The sequence below is a fragment of the Sceloporus occidentalis genome, unplaced genomic scaffold (assembly GCF_023333645.1).
Source record: "Sceloporus occidentalis isolate IW3139 unplaced genomic scaffold, rSceOcc1.0.p SCAF_3, whole genome shotgun sequence".
NCBI lineage: Eukaryota > Metazoa > Chordata > Lepidosauria > Squamata > Phrynosomatidae > Sceloporus > Sceloporus occidentalis.
Genome location: NW_028316983.1, coordinates 186,297,620 through 186,316,549, shown reverse-complemented (window position 1 = coordinate 186,316,549; position 18,930 = coordinate 186,297,620). Strand labels below are relative to the sequence as shown.

The following is an 18,930-nucleotide window of genomic DNA, read 5'->3' as shown; positions in this document are numbered from 1 at the left end:
GTTTCTATACCCAGTTTCAATACATGTGCTGGACACCTCATTCTGATCTCAGGAGTGACCCATGGCAGCAGCCACTGTGCCAGGCAGCCTGGCATGGTCACCTGTGCAGACAGGTGTGTGGCATGGAAACAGAGGGTGAGAGAACGAGGGCAGGTCAGGGCCGCTGTGTGTCTACTTCTGCAGTATCCTGGCCAGTGCAGACAAGGCCTGAGTTTTGTTTTGTTTTTTAAATTCTTGCTTCCAACCCATTTTTTCCTCCTGTGATATCTCTTTTAGACTGTAAGCCTGAGGGCAGGAACTGTCTTATCACTATTTTTGTATGCTGCTCAGAAAGAATTTTCTCAACTAAAGAGTGGGGTGAAAATGTTTTAAGCCAATAAGGAGAATATGAGAACACCACCACACAGTAAGGGAGTTCCTTATTTCAAAGTATGCCCCAGGTAAAAATAGCATCCCACATTAAACCTGCTATTCTCAGAGACAATGCTAGTTCTCATACATTTGAACCAGACCAAAGTTTAATTTATATTATACAAGGGTGATTCAGACAGGTTTTATCCTTATGCCCTCCCTGCTGATTTAACAACTAGACTGAACAATGCCGCTGCATTCAAGTGAGTAACAGTTGTTATGCACTGCATGAATAAGCAGTGACAATTCAGCTAAACTGGCTGAAAACATTTCTCTGGTGATAGTGCAGTGTAAATCATTGCTTTACACATTCTCTTTCAGTGATTTCATTCATGCTTTCCTGACTCCTGCTGGGTTATGAATCAGAGGTTTAGGCTTCTATGTGCTAATTCAAATAAAGCAGAACATATTAAACAGCCAGAAGCACTGCTAAATTCATACAACTGATATGTTTAAGATTAATTAATGAGTCTTGACAGCCCTTAACAGACATCCAGTTGCTATTCAGGCTATCTAACTTACAAATAGAAGAAGTAATCAAAACAAAGGAATTAATAGTTGACTGACTTGAAAGGTTCTTTAAAAAATTGCAACCTAATTCTCAGTCCATGTGTAGCCCTATCCATACATACTATTTGTACCTGTATTCCAATGGACAGACATCTATTTTTCTTGAAGTGATCTCTCTTTCTGTCATCTGCAGAAACAGTGGCAACAGTAGTAGTGGTAGTAACAGTAGTGGTGTTGTTGCCCATATGCTGGCTGGCAGGGCCATGGATCTGTGCATTGGCTGCCTCGATAGCAGCTGTCAAAGCTTTCATACTGTCCAAGCTTTCTGTGGAGTTGCTAAGTCCTGACTGGCTGATGATATCTCCCCTTTGTCCATGTCCATCCATGTAGGCATCTTGAGCAGATTCTGTGCTGCTCTGGGCTGTGATGGAGATAAAAGGTTTGGTGGTAGTTCTTGGTGGGACAGGAGGTGGTGTCTTCTTATATGTAGTGATGCAAGAGGAAACTAAACAGAAAAGAAAAGAAATGACACTGTAACTGTTTCAATCAATTCCGCTAGCCCTTCCACAATTATATTTTAAAATTTGTCAAAAAATAACCAACCAGTTTATAAAGTGGGCCCTTTGTATATGTGGGGGATCCATTCCAGACCCCCCCCCCCGTATGACCTCAAGTCCTGTTCATTTCAATGGCTGCGTGCGCCATTGTAACATTCAGGGTTTTCCATCCGCGTAAGTTTAAAGCTACAGATGGCAAGCCTGTGCATTCTGTATACTGAACATCTCATGCTAGATTCTCTAATCATGCTAAATTTATTAGTGCTAGCAGCAGTGGCATCCCCACCCCTAGTGTCACCTGGTGGAGGGGGAGGGCTAGTGGTGAGGGGTGGCAGTGGCCAAAAGTGACTTCATCACCAGGAGATCTTTGCTGCTGCTGCAAAGTAGGGGCGGGGCCACTTGACCCTACCTTTTGCCACTGTGGTGGCAGCCTCCCCATGAAGAGGCCATGGCCACTGCTGTGGAGCAGGCCCAGGTATGCTCAGCCTTTCTTTTTGCGGTGATACCGGCAGCTTCCACTTTGCCACTGCAGTGAAGCAGGGGTGGGAGCGCTTGGCCTCCCCTTTTGCCACTGTGGTGGCAGCCTCCTCATGAAGACAACATGGTCACTGTGGTGAAGCAGGGCCAGGTGAGCTCAGCCTTCCCATTCCCCACCATGGCAGCCTCCTTGTGAGCAGACCTTTGCCTCCAGAGTCAAGCAGGGCCAGGCATGCTCGATCTTCCCTTTTTTGGTGGCCTCCTTGTGAGGAGAGCTTTGCTGCCTTGGTGTGCTCAGCCTTCCCTTTTGTCATGGTGGCAGCAGCCTCCCTGTGGCTGTGGCCATTGCAGTGAAGAAGTGTTGGGCATGCTCACCCCTTCTGCTTTGTTTTCTCATGCAATAAGGCTCATTGTATTAATTGTTTTTATTAGTAGAAGTTTGGTTGTGATCAAATAAATCATGGCTAAATTATAAATGCTTTTCTCTTTGTTTGTTTTGGGGAAGCTTACTGAACCAGAATCCCCTCTGACGCCACAGCTACAATTCCCAGAATTCCATAGCATTGAGCCATGGCACTTAAAAGTGATGTCAAATTGGATTATTTCTGCAGTGCGGATGCAGCCTTTGTTTTTAAAGTACATCTAGTAGGTTGTTCTAAACCTCTCAGTACTTCTGTTATATATGGATTAGTTTTTTTAAAAAAAATTCAATGTTTCATAACATTTTACATGTTGAAATGAGGAGCCAGGGCAGAAAGGCACAAAAGCAAGGCTGTTTGAAACAAGTTAATGCAAAACTCTTTGGTTCCTTGAGTCACTTTTGTATAGAGTGACTGTACCAATGAAAGAGACAAACAAAATGCAAGTCATAAAGGGGGAGGGGGCTGAGGCCCTTCATTACTGGAAATGATGCAAACTACTTGCCACTCCTTTGCTGAAGTTACAACAAAACAATGCAAAAAAAAAAAAAAAAAAAAAAGCCACAACATTTAGCACATGTTTCTAAATGTCAACACTGACCAGTAGACTTCAAGAATCTCAGCCGTGGTGAGCTAGCAAAATGCATGCCTTGGGTTTCCAAATGTTTCCAAGAGCCTAGCAACTTAAGACATGGCAACAGTTTTGTTATTTAAAAGGCATTTCATTTTATGCCAATGGCAACTTTTGGAAAACAGTTTGACCCACCCCCCCACCCCCAAGTTGAGAGGAAATGTGCTAACTTGACACTTTTTGTTTTAAAGCCAACAGTGTGCCAAGGCTTACAAGGCTATGTGTTCACTGGGCAGAAAATGGGCATTATCACTTTCCTTAAGGCAAAGATGAGATGGTGGCAACCATTTTAGAAACAAACCCCAGGCAGACAGATTCAACAGACAGGTAGCTCTGGAGCAGAGAATTGTAGATTTATGGAGAGACAACTGCATCTTTACTCTTCTGCCTCAGTGACTATAAAGTGGAAACATCAGTAGTCACCTTCACATAGTTATTGTGTTAGCCTTCTTTCATATTATACAATTATAGCACTTCAGTACCACATTAATTGCCACAGGTCCATCCTATGCAAACCCAGGATCTGTAGTTTTGTGAGGCATTCTTTGATTGTATCTGCACTATAGACATAATGCAGTTTGACACTGCTTTAACTGCCATGGCTCTATGCTATGGAGTTCTGGGATTTGTAGTATTGTGAGATATTTAGCTTTCCAGAATTGCATAGGATGTAGCCATGACAGTTAAAGTAGTGTCAAACTGCATTCATTCTGCAGTGTGACAACAGGCTTTGTTAGAAAATTCTAGTGCTTCACCAAACTACAAATCCCATAATTTTGTAGGATGTAGCCATGCCAGTTAAAGAAGTATCAAAGTGCTGCAACAGTGTAGTGTGAACCCATATGTGTTTAAACAAAACCACTTCCTATGTTCAGGAGAGAAGGGGAGGCCAGATTTCTATGCTGCCATCTGATACCCTTTCCTGGCTGTATATTTATTGAATGAAAGAAGAAGCATGACATGTTCTTCAATATACATATATAGACATACTCATGAAAGGGGACAGCCTTTTTGGTTCAGAATCCTGCCTCCATCAATGAAAAGATGCACTTGTGGACACTAGGACCTTTCTCATGCTTGTTGTTTGCACAATTGGTGAGTGCATCAGTCAATTTCTTTGCTCTGACAGCCCCTCATACATATATGCTTTGATGCATGAGCAGATTGACATGAACATCCATAGGAAGCGAGTCAAATCCTGGCCTACAGGGATAACTGCAGTTACAAAATATATCTTACTGAAAATAGTGGGGCAAAAAGAAAAATCTAGAGTTGGATCTAGGACTCCAAAGTTGTAAATCTGGTGATCACATTATCCATTGTGGTATCATGGCGCTTAGCTGGAAAGTATTCAAATCTGCATGAGGCTTACAGTTTAACAATGAGTCTATCACTATCTCTCAACCATACATCCCTCACACAGGGTTGCTGTGAGGATACAAATGGAGGGGGGGTACGTATGGCCTTGAGCTACGTTTGAGATCAGACAGGCTAAAATGGGATAAATAAATTTAAGACCAGGAACTTGACTGCAAATGTATAACTACATGTGCATGGATAAGGAGAACTACTATAATAATCAATGCAATGAAACAGAAGCTAACAACAAAAAGGAAGAGGAGGCCTTTTTGGCAAAATCTGAGAAATCAAAGGAAAATTTAAGCCAAGAGTGGGGATGCTATATAAACAACAAGGAAACATGTTACATGATCAAGAAAAGATGATGGAAAAAGATGATGGAAACAATACACAGAAGAACTATATAAAAGGGACATATTCATTTTAAAAGGAACCATAGGATGATGAACCTCAAATTTTAAAAAGTGAAATGAGAGTTGCACTCAGAGCATTTGAGAGAAATAAATAATCAAGAACTGATGTCATACCAATAAACTGCTCCAAGTCACAGAGAGAGAATCCACTCTAGTTCTAATTAAATTATGTGAATAAATTTGGAAAACAAAATAACGGTGCACAGACTGGAACCGCTCAGTATCTATTGCCTCAGAAGCTTGCTCAAATAACCACAGGAGACCAAATTGGAAGAAAGGCCACAACTTTATTAAGCAAACCATTGGAAGGGTTGGCATAAAGCATAAGGTCAGGATCTGAAAATATCAGACAACCCCATGTTTGTCTGATAGCAAAACCTGGTACCCACCAGGCATTGGGATGACCTAGGGGCTAATGAACAGCGCTTGACCGCACCACTGCCGTGTGTTCACATATTCTCTAAGCCCCTGGTCACCGGGAGGCGTCCTTGCGTTATGGCCCCCGCAATGGCCATACGCTTGCCCAATTTACCCCCGGGTCCCTACTGACTCCCAAACCAGAGCTCCGTAGCCCTGGTACCACACCGTGCAGATCCTGGCCTATGCTGCCGCCCCACAGTTGTGACAGCAAACCCACAAAGAAAGTGGTGGGTGGGTGGGAGAAGCACACAGCTGTCTGCTCCCTTTCAGCTTGGCTCCTTCCAAGCTGGAGCCAAGCGCCGACTGAGGGCCGGAGCCAGCCGCACGGCCTTATATAGGCCCTGGCTCCGCCCCCAGATCACCTGATCTGGGAGACTCCTCCTCCAGGGCAGCTAGCCAATGAGCTGCCCTGGAGGACCGGAACTCCCAGACCATAGAGCCCGGCCCCCAGAGCGTTGCGGGGTGGGAGCAGCATACTTCCGCCCCGCACACCAATCAGGGGCCAGGGCAAGCCCCAGAGGCATCTGGGGCTTGTAGTTCGCACCGCATCTAGCGGCAAAGTGGCCTGCCTGCCGAGCCAGGCGGCCGCTTTTTCTAGTCCCAAAGAAAGGCTTTGTTAGAAAATCTGTCCTAGATCAGATCAGGCCCAAACTCTCCCTGGTAGTAAAGATGACTAAACTGAAGTTGTCATATTTTGGTCATATCTTGAGAAGAAAAGACTCACTAGAAAAGACTATAAAGCTTGGCAAAGTGGAGGGCAAGAAAAAAAAAAAGAAGAAGATCACTTTCCAGATGGGTGAATCAAAGAAACCACAACCATGAATCTGCAGGAGCTGAGCAGGCCTGTTGAGGATAGGGTGACTTGAAAGTTTCTCATTTGTCATGGGTTGCAGTTGACTCAAAGGTAGTTAACAACAAAGAGGTACACAGTGTAGGGAGAATGTTCTCCACAATTAGTTCCCAGGTATGTGACATACTATTTTCCTTTGTTAGAGGTATATAATACTACAAAATTATGGTCAAATCCAGTTCTTGAAATTATGTTGAACTTTGATCTAACTTAAAAGTCCTCTGGTAAAACTAGGGCCCCTGATGATGTTATGGATTGCCAAACTGTGTTTTTTAATCCACCTTATTCCTTTGCCCCCACATGTTAGAAGGAGAATTTTCTATTATTCCATGGAAAACGCGCGTGCGCACACACACTGTTTGAGTTTGCTTGAGCTGTATTAACAAAGATAATAAACATTACTTCTTGCCCTTCATTGTTCTTAAAAAGATTTAATAAGCAGTCTTTATCACATTTATGTTACCTGATAGGATAATATTTATGTCAATGGAAAAAGGGAGGAGGTTTCTTCCTACAGCTAGTATTTCCAAAGAGCTTAGTCATGCTACAGGAATTCAGGACAAGGAGTGCCAACCATCAAGTAGAGAAAGAAGTAGAGGAGCAAAATATTTTTAGGCTCACTTAATGACAAGAGGTAATACTGAATGTTTTATTGTAAGTGTGCTTCAGAATGACATATTATCTAAGAAGCACAGAAGAGGGATGGCATGCAGCTATGCTATATTCCTAGTTTTTCTAGAACTAAATGACAAGCAGGCAAATGGATGCAATATTCATACAGTAGTCAGGGAATGGGAAGGAAGACATCCACAGAATCTTTCAGTTCAGAACTCCCATGTTAGCATTAGCTTAAGGAAAGCAAATAATCCTTATAACCAGGTTCCTGTCTCTTGGGGGAAAACAGGTTAGGATCAGAAGGGGCAATATGTAGTAATAGCATGAGTTAGCAGGTAAGGGTGGAAGAATTAAACAATCTTTTATTAGAATGGACTGATGCAGTCCATGTTAGTAGCACTTGCATCCCACTAGTAACTGGGAGAAATAATTGATAGGGTTGTCTTAGGGTTGCCATAAGTTAGGAACCACAACAACAACAACAAGGGAAGACGTCAAACACTTTTAAGCTTCACACATCTAAATTTCTGACATAATCATTACTGCCTATACTTTTTGCATTTCAATCCTCTCTTAGTTTACTTTTTTCTGCTCACACTACACATGTGCGCCAAGTCCGGAAGATATCAATCTCAGGCATCTGAAGAAGTGAAGAAATGTATGCCAAAATATTAGTCTTTAAAAGTGCCAGAAGACTCTTTAGTTGCTTTTGCTACAAGACAATAACCTGGTATACCCTTTGGAAGCTAGGGAAAAAAGTGTGTGTGAGTGAGTGTGTGTGGGGGGGAGACAGCTGAAACCATATGTAGGTCAGTATGTTGTAAAAAAAAGGTTAACAGTATTATTCTATATGTAATTTGTTACTTCTCCTAATTGTAGCAAATCCTATTCCCTTTCCTAAATAAGATTTAAATTTCTCACACATGCATACACTCAGTATGTGTCTTGATGGCAACCAATACAGTTGCCCAGAGTGACAAATTCCTAGCTATCAGATTGAATGCCATCTGCACAAAAAAGGAGTCCTGTTGACAATTCATTTACAGTCACCCTGGGGCACAGAGAGAACCATTCCAATAAATCAGGCCTTGTAAATCCCCCATTGTTTAGAGTCTTTGGACGATATCACACAACTTAAATTGGAAGTATAATCCAGTGTCATCCTGAACGGAATCATGCATATTCACGTTACTGAGCGAAAGGTTACCACACATGATCGCTGGCGGTCTGAACGCATTCCGAATGCAATCATGCATCAATCCACAGTTAAGTAAATTCGGTGAACTAGCGAAGTCACAAACCCTGTTCCTAGGCAACTTCGCACTCAGTACGCTGTTGTTTGGTGTGATGTACATGTTTCCTTTGGTCCTGGTTCCCCCCCAATCTGGAAGGGGGGGAGTTCCTATGAAGCCACGCTGCAATTCCACTTCAATTTTGCTTCTGCTTATCCTTCAGCATTGCTGAGGGGGGGCTGCTGCCTGCTAATTAAGAGACATGGACCAGGAGCTATTGGATAACCATTATATTCAAGTTTTAATGTGACAAGAGTGAATATATGCTCATTTAAAAGTGAATAGAGCATGTTCTTTCAACCATTCTTCCTGCCCCCCCCCAACCTCTTTTGTAAATTGTGGGGTTCCTTGGTTTCTCTCTCTCACTCGCTTAAATATGCTATGTTCCAGTCATCTGGATTCTCACTGAGCATGCGTAAGGATGCCAATTCGCAATTAAGAACCCACCAATGTGATGGCTTACTTTGCATGGAATCTGGTCACGTTCGGGGAGGCCATTACAGCGAATTTAAGGTGTGATAAGTAATAATGTAATTGTGTGAATTTTCGAATTGATGCTATCTTCTCTTTCGAAATTGAGAGCCTCTTGTCCCATTTGATAAACTCCAGTGGCTAATGCAAGCCAGTAGAATTGCCTGTTGCTTTGGAAGGTAAAGGAAGATTTGGGATCCTGGGATACATGAAATTTGAGCGGGTGCTAGACCAAGCTTGGCATTTAAACAAACCAAGTCTAAAGCATAGGCACATATTTTCTTCTGAAACATCACACTTCCTTAGACACAACAAAGCACATACATTTAGCCTGGGTCATGTAAGGGAGTATCAAAGGCTCTCTGAAGATAGGGTCACTGCATGTGAGACTTCAAACACAAGATTTGATTATTCTAGCTTATGCTATGCACCATCTGCCTCTGGACTGATTTCTAATATTATTATGAGGCTTTGGGTTACATTTCTCTACTTCAGTAATTTTGTAGCTGTCGACAACTTAAAGCTTTTATAGCTGAGCAGCCTAGCTTTTAAATGGGATAATTGATTAACAAACCATTAAAAATATTCTCAAATCTCAATATAGGTGCTATTCTAAGAATAATATACTCACAACATTTTTGCCTGGTTCACTAAACTAAATGAACTTTTTGCAAACAGGGAAATAGTAGTGACGTATTTTGAAATGCATTCATCTGTTGTGATGTACCGTATATATGCATTTTTCACAGCAGCAGCAAAATAAGCTCTGATTAGCTTTTCCAAAATTAAAGCTTTTATATAAATCTACGTACAAAACTTCACTTTGAAAATTGTAGTCAACAGACTGATGTTATTCCTTTGTCTGATGCAGGGAGATCTTGGAAGCTAAGCAGTGTCAGCCCTGGTTAGTACTTGGATGGGAATACCAGGTGCTGTAGGCTATATTTCAGAGGAAGGAATTGGCAAAATAATTTCTTGAGTGTTCCTTGCCTAAGAAAACCCTATGAAATTAATGGGGTCACCATAAATCAACAGGCTTGAAGGAGTGGGCACACACATTCACACAAGCAATAGTCAGGAGCAGAAGTAGATCTGAATCAACAGGTAGATTTCTGGGTGATTCAGAGTAGACAGGCAGGCATTTCTGAGTCCAACAGACTATTTTGAGAACAACTGTACAACTGTTTTGAGAAATGATAGTTTTTTATGATGTCACACTGTGCAATTTTTGTTTCTCCTCCAGCATCCAGCTGTTCTCCAGCTATAACAAAATTGTTGAAGGTTTTAGCACAACCCTTGATATTCATGTTACAACCACTGTTTTCTCTCCTTTGAGACATGTCTGAAGTGATCATGCTATTCCCAGGATTCCCTCCATGGAACTCAACACCTCCCTCAGAAGTCTCTGCCCCCCCCCCATCCCATTCATTGTCTTGCTTTCTATTTTTTATTTTTAATATTTTTAAAAAGTGGTTTTATAGTTATAATGCTAAAGCAGGCGTGGGCACAATATGGCTCATGGGCTGCCTGACCCTGAAAGCCCACCAACCCTCCTGCCAGTGGCATCACTACGGAGGTGCAGGGATATGCACTACACCAGGTGGCATCCTAAGAGGGGGTGACACCACTTGTCCTCAAACATCTTCTTTTGGACAGAAACAGGCTGTGGCATTTACCTGTGTCCCATTAAAATGCTGAAGAGATGGTGTGAGGCACAGCGGAAGGAGAAGGGAGAGGCCCCGGGTTTTTTTTTAAATAAAATTTCAAATTTCAAAAAAATATTTTTAAAAATTTTCTTTAATAATACAACATTTAACCATTTTTTTTATTTTGAGCACATGAAGCTATGTATTTGTTAATACACTTAGGCCATGCAAATGATATTGCAGTTTAAAAGTATAATTTGTTATTTATGTCACTGCTATTACCATCAAATCCAGTGATATATGGGAATTATGATGTATGAGTAACATTAGTACAAAAAAATTACTAAGGATTCAATATTGTGTGGCACGGGAGGAGGTCAATTTGGGGTGACACCATGGGTTACCACACTGGGTGACACGAACCCTAGTGACGCTGCTGCCCTCTGCAATTTTTTTTTTAGAAATCAGTGTGCTTTCTAAGCAACCTTTGCATGAAAATTGTGCATAAAACCACAAACACATGAAAGCTGGGGGAAACTCACTTTTACACAAATTCTAGTTTTTCTCCCTGAAATACATCCATTTCCCTTCACAGTCCGTCTTAAAATAATTAGAGAAAGTAATGCAATGCCACTTCCAGTAACCATTTTGAGGGGGAATGCAGAAGAAAATAGAGGTATTTGGGCCTGTTGGGGAAAAACTAACTCCTGCCCTTCTGTGCTAGAATGACAGAATGCTTTACATGAATGCTATATATGAAAATCATTATAGTGCTGAAGCTATATAATTCTGCAATTGACAGAATTTTTCTGTTTCTTTTTAACATTATATTTCACATACACTAGAAGAATGGTCAGTTTCTACCTGTGCCTACTTTTTCTGTCAGACCTCCATATCCACCGATTATGTATCCATGGATTCAAGCATCCATGGTTTGAAAATCTTTTAAATATATATAAATTCCAAAAACCAAACCTTTGTTTTGCTATTTTATATACTATGCTATTGTATATAATGGAACTTGAGCATCCACAGATTTTGGCATCCAAGGGGGTGTGGGCATGGGGGGATTCCTAGATCCAAACCTCAGCAGATACCCAAGGCCCACTGTACTTGCCACCAGATGACATAGTTCTTCTCCAAGTGTTGCTCTCTGTGTGGTGATGGTAGTAGTGGTGGTGGTAGACTCTGGCTACCAGCAAATTGTTAAAGTGTAACTGGAAAGTGCACCATTGCTTTCAAAAAATGGAGAAGGGAGAGTTCATCGCTACTCTGAAAATGCAACTTGACCTCCTCCTTCATGGAGACAATTGAGACCCAGTATACTTGCTTTGTGGTTGCCAAGGAGGGACTAAGGAGAAAGCACAGTGTTCGTTGATAGTGTTTTGGTCTGGTATGAATATAACAAAACACACTGCACTGGAGGGTTCTGGGCCCAAACTCAAAAGATTTACCCTTGACTTTCTCCCCACCTGTAAGGAATAATACCCATACTCCACCACAAAGACACACGACTCCCAGAAATGAGAAATCAAACAAGGTGATATGATGGCCATGTTTAAATATTTGAATAGATATCATATTGAGGATGGAGCAAGCTTGTGTTCTGCTGCTCCAGAAACCAGGACACAGAGCAATGGATGCAAGCTACAGGAAAAGAGATTCCACCTCAGCATCAGGAGGAACATCCTGATGGTAAGAGCTGTTCAACAGTGGAAGACGCTGCTGCCTTGGAGTGTGGTGGAGTCTCCTTCTTTGGAGGTTCTTAAGCAGACACTGGATGGTCATCTGTTGGGAGGGCTTTGATTGTGTCTTCCTGCATGGCAGAAGGGAATTGAACTGGATGGGCCTTCGAAACTCTTCCAAGTCTTCAATTATATGATTCTAACCTAAAATCTTTATGAATATTTCAGTAAGTGTAAAGTAATTAGTCTTAATTGAATTCTGCCTTTACTCACTATTCTTCAGCACTGAAATATTGATTGTTCTAATTTATTTACATCTAAACCAGTTGCCTTGAGTGCCAGTCTAGGAGAAAGGTGGGATATAAATAAAGTGATGGATGGATTCCATCCTCCTTTCTTCCTCCTCACTTTCATGTTCTGATCCTCACAGCATCTCACACTCACACTGTCTCTACTAATCATCAATCATCTGCAAATAAATTTAGCAATACTGTTCTTGTCATTCACTAGTCATAAACCCTCCCACCAGTACTTACCATCTAAAGCTGCTGCCACATTGCATAATTAATGCAGAGTGACACTGCTTTAACTGTCATGGATCCACCCTGTGGAATCCTGGGATTTGTAGTTTGTGTGTGTGTGTGTGTGGGGGGGGGGAAATTTGCCAAAACACACACACACAAAAAAAGATGACGTTAATGGCTGAAAACTAGAAGGTGACATGGAAGCTTTTTCCACACGTTGCACAAAGAGGAGATATCAAGGAATGGGGCCCCAGGAAGATGATCCCTAAAAGCAAGAGCCAACAGGAAACCCAGCCACAGAAGGGGTAGTGGGACAAAACAGGGAAGAAACTTGTTTGGAAAATGGGCATGGGGCAGCATGAGAAAAGGGGAACAAAGGATTTTAGTACCTGGAAAAGATAACAGGGAAATCAAAATGCAGATAAATCAAATCTCTCAAACTGCTGCTGGCAAGGAGATGTGCAAAGACAGCATTTATCACCTTGCATATTTCTTGAGATTTTATCGAATAATATACAGAGTTCTGATTAATTTACCATTTCCTGGGCAAGCCTAAATCTTGGCATCCCAGCAGTGTGGTTTTTGTAATGTGAAGATGATTTTAATTGCTGTCTAGCAATTCGTTTTATCTCTCTGGAACAAAAGAAGAGCAGCAAGCCTCCAGGAGGCCTTTACTGCCTGGTTTGTGCCTTTCTACAGACTGAGTCACGCTATAAATGTCAATAAGAATTTAAATTTCAAGAATACTCCCCCTATTTAATTTAAGGAAGCTGGGCCCTATTTAAAATTCAGGTTTAGATCTCTTTCAGGGAATTTACCAAATGCAGGATTTTGTCTTTCTATTTTCACATCAAAATATCCACAAGTGTCTATTAAACAGTGTTCCAGGAAGCATGACTTTTTGCGTCTCCCACTTCTAGTGGTAACCTCCCATATTTCCCTGGAGGTGGGGGGGGCATCCCTTTGAGGTACAATGAGTTCCTGCTAGAAGGAATCTGTAGACATTTGCATACAGAATAGAGTGCTCGCATATTCAATTGCCAGAAAAGAATGCAAATTCTAATAAAGTTTTCATGCTAATTTGTTACTTTAGTTTGATGTGATTTTTAATTGTTTTTAATTTTTTATTGTTACTTTTTAAAATGATTCTTTTTGGGAGCTGCCTTGGGTCCCACTCTGGGAGAAAGGCAGCATACAAAATAGATAGACACTAGGCTTCATTTCACACTTTGCACACTGCTCACTGGCCACTTTTCGGCCTCCTTTGGGCCTTTGAAGGATGAGGCTGCCAAACAACCAGGGACCATTATGCTGCAGATGCCTCTGTTATCCACATTCAAGAACAGAAAGACCCACAGCTGAAACTATGGTACACCCTCCTGCTCCAGTGTAAGCTTCTTCTACTCCTGGGAAGCAAACTGGCATTCTCACTGAGCTTGAAAGTTCAACTGGGGTCCTGCTGTGATGTGTGCTATAATCTGAAGTTTGAAATGCCCCTCAAAAAATGGTAGTGCATTCCACAGCTTGAAAATACTTATTTTGTTGGACTATTCTTCAAGGTCTCCGTATGCCAATGTTTCCCAGACTTTAATATGTATGATAGCATGCAGCAGCCAAGCTGCTGGTTTGCTTTTAGATTATTATTTTTCATTCATGAAAAAGATGACCACCCACCTTCTGTGTATGTCTAGCAGAAAATGGATACTAGCCCACACAACAGTTGAAATACCAGACATATAAAAAAGAACACCTGGTCACTTGAAAACATGGGCCAATATGGGTCCTAGTTAGTATTTTGGGTAACCGCTTAAGATGTCTAAGCTTCACAGACTTCTATGAGACTGAAGTTGTTTGTACACCTACTTTGCAGAAAGTGTCATGAACTACGTGGAATATTTGTTTCCAGGTAGGATCAGAGATAACCAGTGAATACCAGGTGCTATAGGCTGTATTTCAGAGGAAGAAACTCACAAATCTATCTCTGAGTATCCCTTACCTAAGAAAACCTTATGAAAAATCCATGGGGTTGCCATAAATCGATAGGTGACTTGAAAGCATATATACCGTATATACAGTGCACCCTTACTTTACATGGGGATCCGTTCTGGACTCCCCCATGTAAAGGAAATACCGCCTATGCTCGAGCCCCATTTAAGTGAATGGGGCTCATGCACACCCTAGAGGATGCACCGCCCCTTCTCCCCATGCAGCTTTCAGCATATGCTGAAAGCCATGCTGAAAGCCACGTAAAGCGCGCCCGCGTATGACACAGGCGCACTGTACTCGACTGTGAGTCGAGAAATTTATATCCAAAAATGGACTCCAAAATCAGTTAATACTGCTTATAAGTTCCTAAAAGAAGTGCCCACTTTCTTCCGTAGCCAGGGATCTTCAAACAGCTCCCCATTCGAGTCCCTGCACACTCTCCTCTCTCTCTCTCTCTCCCCCCCTCTGTGTGTGTTATCCCTCTCAGCCTTCCCTTGCAGCTAGAATTAACAAACATCTGCTGAGGCAAGGGACAGAGAGAGAGAGAGAGTATGCCCAGACTTGTATCCTGTTTTGCAAGCCATGAGGCTTGGAAATTCTGGGGGTGAAGAGAAGAGAGAGAGGGGGGGTTTTCTACCCCGTTTTGCAAGCCATGAGCCTTGGAGATGCTTTTGGTAAAGGGGGAGAGAGAGAGGGAGAGGGAGAGGGGGAGAGAGAGAGAGAAGGTTTGTTTCCCTATTGTCCATGCCAAGACTGTGACCTTTGGGAGAGGTCCAGAGAGGGAGATGTAGGGAGGAAAGTGGTGCCTTGTTTCCCTTTTTAGATCTTTTGTAACATGCCCCAGTATTTGACCCTTGACTTATCCATGGGTCATATCCAAGATCCATGATCTTGGACCCCAAAACTGCCCTCGACTTATACAGTGTGCCTGTCATATGCGAGTGCCTTTTATGCGGCTTTCAGCTTATGCCGATGGGGTTGCAATGGCACGTGTGCCTATGGCGCATGCACCGCGCCACATGTCATATGGGTCTTAAGCATATGCGTTATTTGCCTTATGCAGAGGGGTCCGCAATGGATCCCCTGCGTAAGACAAGGGTGCACTGTACATGAGGTCAACTTATACACAAGTATTTACGGTACACACCTGCAAATGTTCATTATCTTGTCCCATAAAGCTGCAATCCTATGTGAATTTAGTTTATTGTTTTTTCCCTTTGTGGATTCCAGTTACAATAATCATGCTATCCAATGTTGGTGTGATTCCCTTGTATCACTCACAGGAATAAATTCAATTTCTAGTCCAAGCAGTTGACACATTGGATGATGGAATTTATCTATTTCTATTGAAATAGGGATTTTGACTATACCTTTGCCCAAAGGAATAACAATTTCCTAATCTAGTTCAGTATCAACGTTCATATAAAATTTGTAATTTTAACATATTGTAAATAACAGCAACTAGTTTAAGCAAAACAGATTACACAGAATGTGGATTCTATGCATTCTGTAATCCACACTGATTCATGTTCATGTCTTTCTGAATCTCACACATGTGTAAATTATCCTGAAGATTACTTTAGGTCTACAATGTTCTGAACAGAATTATATTACTGTTTGTTAGGAAAATGGTGCCCTCCACATTTGGGAAAAAAAAGATTTATGAGGTCAGTAGCAGTCCCCTCCAATTCTGGAAAGTTATGTTTGAAACCACTCCTAGATTTAGAATTACTGAAATGTGTTTAACAAAGAGTACTAGACAATATCCCATGGTAAATATAAGGCAAAGTGCCAGTTGGTTAATCAGCTCCTTCTGAGGTTACGAGTATTATATTGCCACACTGCCCTTTGTTTAAGGGTAAGTGATGTGAAACTTGAAATCTTCTAAAGCCCTCTCAACAGGCACATTTCAAATCATGGATATCACCTAATATATTTTATGTCCTAAAATTCCTCTTAAAATAGGCAATACCCACTGGCCAGTTATCTAACTGGGGGAGGGGGACAAAACTGCCTAAAACAAGTTAGTACCTTTTGGCTAAGTGCTATTTTCTCCATTCCTTCATGTTGTGTGGAGGATAGAAAAATGGCTAAGTTAGTATTCCTAAAAGGAAAAACAGATGTGCAAAAACATAATAAGATCATGGGTCTCAATTTTTAAAAAGTTTTAAAAATTATGTTAAAAGCTGAATAAAATAAGTATTTATTTTCCTTTGTTTGATCACTGATATCATTTGAATCTATTTCAAATTATGTATTTTTGAAGCCCATGCCATACTGTGTGTTAGTCTTTAAGGTGTCTCAATGCCCCTTGTTAGCCGATGTGGACTAACGCAGCCACTTTTCTTTTGTAGAGCTTGGAAAGCTTTACTTTCAATAAATCAGTTACTTCTTGTAATTCAGTTACAATGTTTGAAAAGCAATTAATTGTCATGATGATGAAACAGTGGTCATGGGGTAAATGCACTCCTTTTTATGGGTTGGGACATGAACATGAGTGAAAACAATTTACTTATCATGAGGATACCATTGACCATGCTCTTCTAAACATAGGTTTCTACGAATTCTCACAACTTATGGTTGAAAACTAGACTGAGCTGATCTTGAGTGAATTTTCCCTTAGCTTTCAAAAGTTGTTACATTCACATTTCACCCTTCTATCAACTCCTAACTCTCGTACACTCTTGTTTCATGTCATGGCTTGGGACTCAGTTTACAGAGTAGCAAATTATATAATTCTGAAAATAGACATGAACTTCTATGTGCCAGACATATGACAAAGTAATTGTGGGAGTTGTATTACCATCTGGTAACAAGAGTGTCCTCCTCCTGGGAAGCTTCATTTTCTATTCTGTCCATTGCAATCTCAAAAGGCAAACTCACCAACTGCCCTCTAGATTTTTGCACTACAACTCCCAGAATTTGTGATAATTAAACCAGCTGGTTATAGAGGGTCTAAAAACAAGACCTCCCCCAGTCAAGTAGAACTCAAAAGGTGAGGATGTTGTTAAAATAAAGTAAGTGACAAAGGAAAATGACAAGTAAAGAAACATAAAGAAATCTGAGGAAGCAGACCAAGTTTACAAATGGTTATGTCTCAACTTCTTTCACATACAAAGATGCTACAACATCTTTTTCATACTGATAAAGAAGTAAAGTTGGCAGTGGCTCTTACTCTCATATTAAAAGGACAGAGCCAAATATTGTGGACAGACTGCTTGTTAGAAAGAACTATTAAAGTTAGTGATACTTGCCTCCTGAGTCAAAGGTGACATGATCTCTTGTCATTAGAAAAGAACTAATGACCTGCTTTTGTGGACAGACCACCAAAAAATTATTTATCGGAATGGGTTATGCAAAGATTTTTAATAAATAAATGTCTTGGTGGCTGCCCCTAGGCTTTAGGATTACCTTGTAAGGTGGCTAGAATGGCCACCTTCTAACTGTTCTTCCACTGTCCACACTAACAGGCTTATAGAACTTATTATTTTTAAAGATTATTTTAAAAGGACCTTTTAAATTGTACTCTTTGTCACTGTTGTGTTCCTTCAAGTCCTTTCTGACTTATGGCGACTCTAAGGTGACCCTATCATGGGGTTTTCTTAGCAAGAGTTGTTCAGAGGAGGTTTGCCATTGCCTTCCCCTGAGGCTGAGAGTGTGTGACTTGCCCAAGGTCACCCAGTGGGTTTCCATGGCCAAGTTGGGAATTGAACAGTGGTCTTCAGAGTCTTAGTAAAACACTCAAACCAGTATACCATGCTGGCTCATGCACTCTTTAACAGTATTATTTTTAATCTGCTTTTTATTATTTTAATTGTATGTTTTAAATTGTTTTTTAATGTTACTGGTATTTTAATTTTGTTTTAATGGTGACCTTTTGTATGTATAAACTTTATTGCTGTATTTGTTTTAATCTGTAAGCTGTCTTGAATCTTGGCTCTGGGGAAAGCAGGATAATAATAATAATAATAATAATATAATAATAATAAATCTTTATTTCTATACCGCTTTTCCATTTGATCAAAGTTGTTTACATAGTAATCATAAATAAGCATACAATTCAATAAAATTTTAAAATCTACATACATACAACAAGATAAAATCATAAATCTCAGAATCTATCAGTCAAATCCTAAAGTGAACTTCCATCGGGGAGTAACATTCTACAAAGAGCCAGGCGGGTATGCCAATCGAAATAAATGAGTCTTCAAGGCCTTATTAAAGGCATCCAAGGTGGAACAGACCCGAATTTCATCTGGAAGTTTATTCCAGAGGGTTGGAGCTGTCGATGTAAATGTCCTTTGGTGAATAGATGTCAATCTCATCCTAGGGCACTCTAGCAAATATTTCCCTGTTGTTCGGAGAGAGCGGGGCAGATTGTGTGGGAAGAGGCACGCCCTCAAGTAACTCGGGCCCAAGCCATATAGGCTATAAGTAAAGATCATCATTATCACATCTCTGAATTGTCCCTGATATCCATGCATGATCCACAAAGGATACAATATAATCCTGTACACAGAAATCACATATTGGGCTACATATGAACCCAGGGGTGATGGAGGAGAATTATACAGATTCCATGGAGTGGCAAAAAAGAAAACAAAAGAAGCCAACAGCAATCAAGCCCAAACTATCTTTAGAATCCAAAATGACTACGGTAAACT

At 41.0% G+C, this 18,930-nt stretch overlaps 1 protein-coding gene across 12 annotated transcripts in view; it reads right to left on the bottom strand.

Moving 5' to 3' along the window:
• DLGAP1 (DLG associated protein 1) overlaps nt 1-18,930 on the bottom strand; it is a 427,607-nt gene that overhangs the window by 53,677 nt on the left and 355,000 nt on the right. For all 12 annotated transcript variants that reach the window (XR_016280603.1, XR_016280604.1, XR_016280605.1 and 9 more), the window contains one exon: nt 1,053-1,426. Coding sequence is in view for 9 of the 12 variants with exons in the window: in XM_089517114.1 (XP_089373240.1) it covers nt 1,053-1,426 (374 nt within the window). In the remaining 3 variants the exon portion in view is untranslated. The remainder of the gene's footprint in view (nt 1-1,052; nt 1,427-18,930) is intronic.